Below are 8,445 nucleotides of genomic sequence, written 5' to 3'. Positions count from 1 at the left end.
GTTCATCCGTAGATAATTTTTAGTAAATATTTATTATTTTTTATTACTTTATTTAATAATAGTCGAAAAAAATTGGATTGTAAGGTATACAAATTTTTACATCATTTTAGAGAAGGCAATTTTAAATGGCAAAATAGGAAATTTGAGCGAAATTGGTCAAACAGTTTTTAAGAAATCGAATTTTTAAAAAGTAATTTTTTTTTTTTAAGAAAATAAATAAATTATGTGTCAATTTATACCATCAAAACCTTAATAATTTATATCATCAAAATCTAAACGTTCTATAAATCTATATGTTCTTAAAATTTAATATCAAAGCTTTTCAAAAAGCATAAGAATCCTTGTACACAATATATAAAATCATAAATGTCATAAAAATCCAAAAGAAAACATGAATAAAAAACATACTCTAGGAACTTTTATTAAAACATACAGAATTAGATATAATCGATGTTGTTTTGCATGGGATACATTAAAAAGATATTCACATTCTTAACGCATCCCAACATCAACTTTAATAACATTTTTATTATAGATAAATGTGAATAATACTAATTACGCATTTTTTCCTAATCTTTTTTAAATTATAATTTAGAAAACAACTATATAAAATAGCAAGATATAAAATATCTGTTACATTTCTTTTTAAAACTATATAAAAAGTATGAAAAATTATTATTTACTCACTAGAATGAAAAAGAGACATCATGAAAAATTAATAATTTTACTTCTGACTGAACGAAAGAAAGAAAATAGATAAACTCTGGTTTATACAATTTTACTATAGTCAGTGTTGTTAATAGATGATGATAAATCTAATACATTACTAGTATCTACATACCAATAGTTCAACAACCTGATATGATTATGATTCTGTGTCAAACTCAAAGTAAAATGTATACATGAACATGTATTTAACGTAACAAAATCATATAGCGCTAGATACTAAGTCTGAGGCAAAAATAAAAGGGAAGAGAAGAATAATAAAACAAAATAGTAGAAAAATCAAGAGGATACCTAGAAGTTTAATCTAGTTATAAAAATAAAATCATTAGCAAAATAATTTTATTTTGCCAATAGCAAAATCTGAAGATAAATTTATCACTTACCTTCTAATTAAATTCGGTCTGTAATAACAAAATTCTGTTATTTTGATACCTATTCCCTTATTGTGTAACAGCAAAAATTTAGTCAAAAACTGAATCCTAAAAAATTTCTTAAATCTAAGAGTCATTTTAAAAAAGGTCGTTTTTCCTTTTTAAATTAGTATATTTTATATCCATTAGGTATGAAATTTGCTTCTAGCACGAAATCAAATATGATATGAAGAAATCAAATATGATCACTTCACTCATATTTTAAAAATATATATCTATTATATTTTTTTCGTGATTCTAATCAGTGAAGCTACTGAAGCAAATTGTTCCAAATATCAAAGGGATTCATGTCAGACCATGAGAAATAATTTCCTGGAATTGAAAAATACATGTATATGAGTTATTCCATGTCAGATCAATCACTTTTTGGTAAATCCATTTTTGGTTTTGATGAAATTTGGTGTAAAAAACACTTATGGTAATTTCTGCTGTGTCGAAATCATTAACAAGCAAAAATTGTATACTTGAGTAGCAGGGTGTTAGGGCAATAATACATATAATTTACTTTTTTTTATATATTATTATTTTTATTTTGGAGTGGGTGTTATATTTCTACCTAACCATGGACTGAAATGTCCTTTGCTATAGCACCTGAATTTTAACTCAACTATGAGAAAGAAAAAAGCTAACATGTATGCAAGTCTTGCAATTTTTTATTAAAATTTTAAACTTGGTAGAATAGCTTTGTCATTTGAGTTCTTCACACTAAATTTCATCAAAGCAAAAATGGGTTAGTCAAAATGTGATTGATCTTACATGCTCAGATATTATTAATCAAAAAATAAAAAGAGAAAACAAAGGTAACAATGACATTTTTTTAGGAGAAAAAATACCAGGAAATTTTGAATTTATTTAGCAAAAAAAAAAAGAGGCTCCCTGTTTACATTCACAAAGCTGTTCATTTTTATCTGATTGAAAACTTTAATATATACAATACTTTAATAATATACAAATATCAAAATATACAAATAAGAAAATACACAGTTATTTCATATTCCTACATTTTTGAAGTAAAAGAAGTTTTCAATCAGACAATATCTTACCGCTTCAGTTTCTTAGGATAATTTATTTAATATTCCTTTTTATTACGTTATTACAAAACTGAAATCTTTTTTTTTTTTAATGTTTACAATTTTCTAAAGTATTACATATATTTTTCATTATTTTCTCATAGTCTTTGGTGCTTGATAAAAAATTTCATCATATTTGATCCAACAGTTTTTGTAGCAGATATTTGTTCAAAATATTTTGAGTTATTTTTACATCTTTCTGTTTGCACATTTACTGCATTCCTTAATTTTACGAGCTTCCTAGTTACGAGTAAAAAAAATTTCCTAGTTACGAGTAAAAAAAAAAAGCGACTCTGTTCTGCTCTGCCAAACCTTTTTTAAAGCAAAAACTTCTACATATTAATTTGGATCATTAATAATAAAAAAATAGCTTTTAGCCTTTAGTTAAAACTGACAATGACAACAAAAAAAAATGAATAAAAATTTTATAAATACAATTTTTTCTCATAACGATGATACAATACGTGCAATTTAATTAGATTGTAGAAAATATGGTGAAAAATAAGAAAGAAAATTTCCTATTTTCTTACAGTTAAAACTTAATGCTTAAAAATAACTTATTAAAGTGTTCATAAATTTCGTAGCTTAACTTTTAGCTTCACTATCTCTTTGGCAGAAAAAAAAAACGACATTAATTTACATTTAAAGTAAATGTAAAAAATATTATGCAATAACTAAAAAAAACTAATTGATGTGATTTTTGTTTTTATTTATATTCTTAAAACAGTTAATTCAAAGAAGCTGCACCATTGTTATTTTAAAAAATTGCGATAATGTTTCTTTTTTTTTTTTAAATATTTCAAAACACTCTCAAGAATATGCAATGTCTAATAAGTTTTAGAATGATAATTACTCTTCTCACTGAAAAAAAACACATCTTCATAGTACATTTCACATTATTCAAAAAATAATTAAATTAAAATGTCAAATCTGTTGTGTCCCATTGATAGAACCAAAAAAAGATTCAAAAAGTCCATTTTTCAAAATATATACTCATGCAAATACTATACAATACATATTTAAATTTTTTAAGAGTATCCGCATTGCTTAACAAAAGCAATAAGAAATTACTGACTAGATTTAATACTTAATTGAATGCGGTAGTTCATTTAAAATTTCTTTTATTTATGACAGTAAACGGGTTATTTTAACATATGTTATATTTAGACAATTAGTTATTAATTATTATTATGAATGTTAATACAAGAACGCTAATTAATACGAAACACAAAAAATACCTTTTGCAATTGTTTTCAATAACTGATGAATTTACTTTCCCAGATCAATTTATTTTAATTATAATTGACTCAATTGCCTGTATCAATCGGCAGGGCTTCGATACAGTGTGAATATTAAAATCTGAAATCACATGTTAGACGCGTGTTTGACAGAGATAAATAAACAAAATTCATCTAATTTGATTGGTTTAGTGAATTGGGTAAAAGTTGAAGTAAGAAGAAATTCTTCGTGGGAATTTAGAAATTTTATCTCTCGGCTCCCCTGATTTAAACTTTACTGAAAAATAAAGAAATTAAATTAAAATGCTGAATCGAAATAAAAATTATGCAAATAAATGTCAATTTGAGTTGCTTTCAAACAAAATCTTTTAACTCTTATATATATTCAATAACTTCGCTTAATTAACTGTAACTTTAAGCAATCACAATCTGAACCGGCTTACTTGCTTGATGCTCCAGTTTTGGAATTTTATGATGAGCTGTCAAAAGTATATACATTAATTGTAGTACTTGATAAATAAATTGACAAAAATGGATGCAACAGCAAAATATAAAAACAATGTCAAAGCGCCGTCTCTTTATAAGAGACCGATGTGGTTTGCACGGATGTCTCCGGAAAAGCAAGATACACTTTTAAAAATGTTGATTCTCTCCATTGCATCCGTGTTATCATTTTCAAATCGTCTGTATTCTGTCATTAGATTTGAGAGTGTTATTCATGAATTCGATCCGTACTTCAACTACCGAACAACTAAATACTTAACTGAAAATGGTTTTTATAATTTTCATAATTGGTTCGATGATAGAGCTTGGTATCCTCTGGGGAGGATCATAGGTGGTACCATCTATCCAGGTCTCATGATGACATCTGCAGTGATACACCATGTTCTTCAGCTCTTGAATATAACTGTTGACATTCGTAATGTCTGTGTTTTTTTGGCTCCATTGTTTTCAAGCTTTACCACTATCATTACTTACCTTCTTACCAAAGAACTGTCTGATGCAGGATCTGGTTTGATAGCTGCTGCTATGATATCAATTGTTCCTGGTTATATTTCAAGGTCAGTAGCTGGTTCATATGATAATGAAGGTATAGCAATTTTCTGCATGCTTCTGACATACTACCTTTGGATAAAAGCCGTTAAAACCGGTTCTGTGTATACATCTGCTATGTGCAGTGTGGCTTACTTCTATATGGTTTCATCTTGGGGTGGTTATGTGTTCTTAATAAATTTAATTCCATTACATGTTTTGGTGCTAATGGTCACAGGTCGCTTCTCCCATCGAGTCTATATAGCATATAGTGTCTTGTATTGTTTAGGCACTTTACTATCAATGCAGATATCTTTTGTGGGTTTCCAACCTGTACAATCAAGTGAACATATGGCTGCTTTGGGTGTATTTGGCTTATGTCAACTTCATGCATTTGCTGATTATATAAGATCTCGTTTGAAACGTGAAGATGCTGAACTTTTATTTAAAGCTACTTTTACACTATGTGCTGTAATTGTAGTTATTGTTGGTGCTGTGCTGACTGCTACTGGTAAAATTTCCCCATGGACTGGTCGATTTTACTCCCTTCTTGATCCTTCTTATGCCAAAAATAACATTCCTATCATAGCTTCTGTTTCTGAACATCAGCCTACATCATGGTCCAGTTTTTACTTTGATCTCCAGTTATTAGTCTTCCTATTTCCTGTTGGACTTTATTACTGTTTCACTAAACTGACGGATGTTAATATTTTCATAATTCTGTATGGCATCACCAGCATTTACTTTGCTGGTGTCATGGTTCGGTTGATGCTGGTTTTAGCTCCGGTAATGTGCATCTTATCTGGAATTGGTGTTTCCTCTATTCTTACTACTTACTGTAAGCAAATTGATGTTCCTCAACCAGAAAAAAAATTGAAACGTCACGACAATACATATTTCAAGCGAAAAGAAGTTTCGGTTTCATTTATTTGCATGATGCTCGTTTTTCTATATTCCTATGTCAGACATTGTACATGGGTAACTACGGAAGCATATTCATCTCCATCTATAGTTCTTGCTGCTCGAAGCCACGATGGATCCAGAATTATATTTGATGATTTCCGTGAGGCTTATTACTGGCTACGTCACAATACACCTGAAGATGCAAAGGTTATGTCCTGGTGGGATTATGGGTATCAAATCACAGCCATGGCAAATCGCACTATATTAGTTGATAATAACACCTGGAACAACACTCATATATCTAGAGTTGGTCAAGCTATGGCTTCCACTGAAGATAAAGCCTATGAAATCATGAGAGAACTGGATGTCAACTACGTTCTTGTAATTTTCGGCGGTTTGACCGGTTATTCATCAGATGATATAAATAAGTTCTTGTGGATGGTTAGAATTGGTGGTAGTACAGAACGTGGTAAACACATTAAAGAAAATGATTATTATACAAAATCTGGAGAGTTTAGAGTGGATAAAGAAGGATCCAAAACACTTCTCGAATGCTTGATGTACAAGTTATGCTACTATCGATTTGGTTCTGTGTATACAGAAGCTGGTAAACCTCCCGGCTATGATCGTGTACGAAATGCTGAAATAGGTAATAAAGATTTTGAGTTGGATGTTTTGGAAGAAGTTTATACCACTGAACATTGGCTTGTTAGAATTTATAAAGTCAAAGATCTGCCAAACAGAGGAACATGAGATTTATTTGACTTTATTTCATTTTTTCAATTTCAATACTTAAATCCATCTGTGAACAAATTTTGGGGAAATTATTATAATTTTTTTTCTTATTTTCATACTTAATTTTCTTATTTTCATACTTAATTAAATTAACTGACTTGGTATTGTTATGGTTTGTTAAGTTAATATCAATATTCTTTATGTACATCTTAGTAAATTAATATTTTTGTGACTTCACTGATTTTTAAAACAGTGTTATTAAGACATTGTAATAAGCTGGTGTTTTCCAGTATGTTAACTGTTTGTAAAACAGATTGATGTGTCTTCTGCAACTTGCACAAATTGCTTGAAACCACTGTGTTCATGAAACATGGGTGTTATATCTTTGTTTTATTTGCTTTTTTTACACAGTATTGTGTAAATTATATTGTCAACAATTTAAAATAGACTATCAGCAGAAGATTATGTGTCTTTTGAAATAACTCTTACCATTAATTTACGTATTTTTATTATTTTTTAAGCTATTATCTACTTAAATATAAGACTTTATTGAGTTTATTGTTATATGAATAAGTTATTTTATGTTAACTTGACAAACTAATGCTATGGAGATGTTTAATGATATTATAGATATATAATTAATCATTTCTCTCTAAAAAAAAATTTAACTGAGTTTTATAAAGTATTCTCAGAAAATTTTTCTAGCTGTACCACTATGAAAAACTGCTATGATTTCAACAAAAAAAACTTTTTTCAAATGCACAGTAAATAGGCAGAAAAATGCAGTGTATTGATAAGCAATAGTACCAAATTTTGCGTGTTATAATTTTCAGTGCGTTATTGGAAATCATAGCATAAAAATTTTAGTAACATTTGGTTTGTAGTTCTTAAACAGATGGCAAAAATTTCCATATTGGTACCTGCATCAGAATGGTCCCCAAAATTTTAGCAATTGCATGCAATAACTAAAAGAACATCTCAGAATAGGACTAAATTGGAGGTTTAACTGGTAGCCTTTTCCAGCAGACCACTTATTTAATTTTTAAAATCTATTTTAAATGCAGGGCACTTAGTAAATTGTAAATTTCAATTGGCTTAAACATTTCTTGATATGGAAATATCCTCAACATTTGTAACAAAAAGGCATTATAAGTAAAAAGCACTCTATACAAAAAATTAAAAAAAGTATGATTTATTTTAATTTACAGCAAAAATTATTTTGGTACTTGAAATATTTTGAAATAAAAAGTTAAGATAATAGTTTTAAACATTGTTAATAATTAAATGTATCTACTTCATTAATGTTATACATTATTTTACGTAAGTTAGAATTTGTTGCAATATTGTTTATATATTTCTGATATTTTTGAAGAAAAAAAAATTTGGAATTTAATTAACAATACCTTGGACCAATTATTACTTAATATTTGTAATTAAGCAGATGTATTTTTTAAATGTGACATGTTTCTTGAAAAGCATGAAAGTAATATTGTTATGAAAAGAGAAATAAAAATTTCTTTATCCATTTCATAGTCTATTAATTATTTAATAAATATATTTGTAAGAAAAGGTTCATCTGGAATTGTTTTGAAAAGACTTTTAAAACTAATTTAATAGAATTTTTATCCCAAAGTATGTTTTCTTTATTATGGCATGCAACTATAAATCCTATGTTTAAAGTATTAAAAACAAATGTTGTTTTTTTCTCTTTCTTTCAGTTTTAAATTAGAACTTTCCATTATTACTTTTTTTAAAAATAAAACATGCATGTACAGTCATGAGTTTCATTAATATAATTGGAAAAAAAAATTCTGTGTAAGATACTGTTTCATAAATATATCTGAAATTACATTATAATGCATCATAAATGTTTATATATAATAGATAAATATATTATGTTCCTATCGGATCATTTTAGTTATATTGCTCTTTTTATAAGTAATATTTATATTTTTTGGATCTTTCTCATGAAAAAATTGCTTTTTGCAGCTGCTGAGCAATCAATAAAATAAATAATAAATGATGTGTCCAATAAACTCCATTCAAAATTTATGGTGGAAAGATTCATGTGAAAGGAGAGTTCTTTGACTGCTCATATATTTCAAAGTTGTAAAGCTTACATTAAATGTATTTTGCCTCCCCAAATATTTTAAAAAAAAGTTCTTAAAAACTACAAAAAGTTTAAGTAAATTTTGACACATATTTATATTATTCTTATTATTAAATTAACTTTTTATAGCCATAGATTGTTGAGAGTATGAATTTTTCTAAAAAGCATAATTTAATCCTAGCAATTAAAAAAGTTGCTAT

At 27.4% G+C, this 8,445-nt stretch overlaps 2 protein-coding genes across 2 annotated transcripts in view; one reads left to right on the top strand and one right to left on the bottom strand.

Annotated features, from left to right (window-relative positions):
• LOC107442163 (pug C-1-tetrahydrofolate synthase, cytoplasmic) overlaps window positions 1-3,633 on the bottom strand; it is a 62,814-nt gene extending 59,181 nt beyond the window's left edge. The window contains exon 1 of the mRNA XM_071188415.1: window positions 3,466-3,633. The gene's annotated coding sequence lies outside the window, so the exon portion shown is untranslated. The remainder of the gene's footprint in view (window positions 1-3,465) is intronic.
• A 241-nt stretch (window positions 3,634-3,874) lies between these two features.
• LOC107442166 (dolichyl-diphosphooligosaccharide--protein glycosyltransferase subunit STT3A) lies at window positions 3,875-7,660 on the top strand. The gene has a single exon (XM_043039818.1). It carries the CDS (start codon window positions 3,997-3,999, stop codon window positions 6,151-6,153), a length of 2,157 nt encoding a protein of 718 aa, XP_042895752.1. The 5' UTR covers window positions 3,875-3,996; the 3' UTR covers window positions 6,154-7,660.
• The last annotated feature ends 785 nt before the right edge of the window (window positions 7,661-8,445 follow it).

The sequence above is a fragment of the Parasteatoda tepidariorum genome, chromosome 2 (genome assembly GCF_043381705.1).
Source record: "Parasteatoda tepidariorum isolate YZ-2023 chromosome 2, CAS_Ptep_4.0, whole genome shotgun sequence".
NCBI lineage: Eukaryota > Metazoa > Arthropoda > Arachnida > Araneae > Theridiidae > Parasteatoda > Parasteatoda tepidariorum.
The sequence above is the reverse complement of the archived record's forward strand: the minus strand, read 5'-3'. Positions and strand labels throughout refer to the sequence as shown.

What these genes read in the sequence shown, in the direction of transcription:
- LOC107442166 (XM_043039818.1), top strand. Translation starts at nt 3,997, where the DNA reads ATGGATGCAACAGCAAAATATAAAAACAATGTCAAAGCGCCGTCTCTT.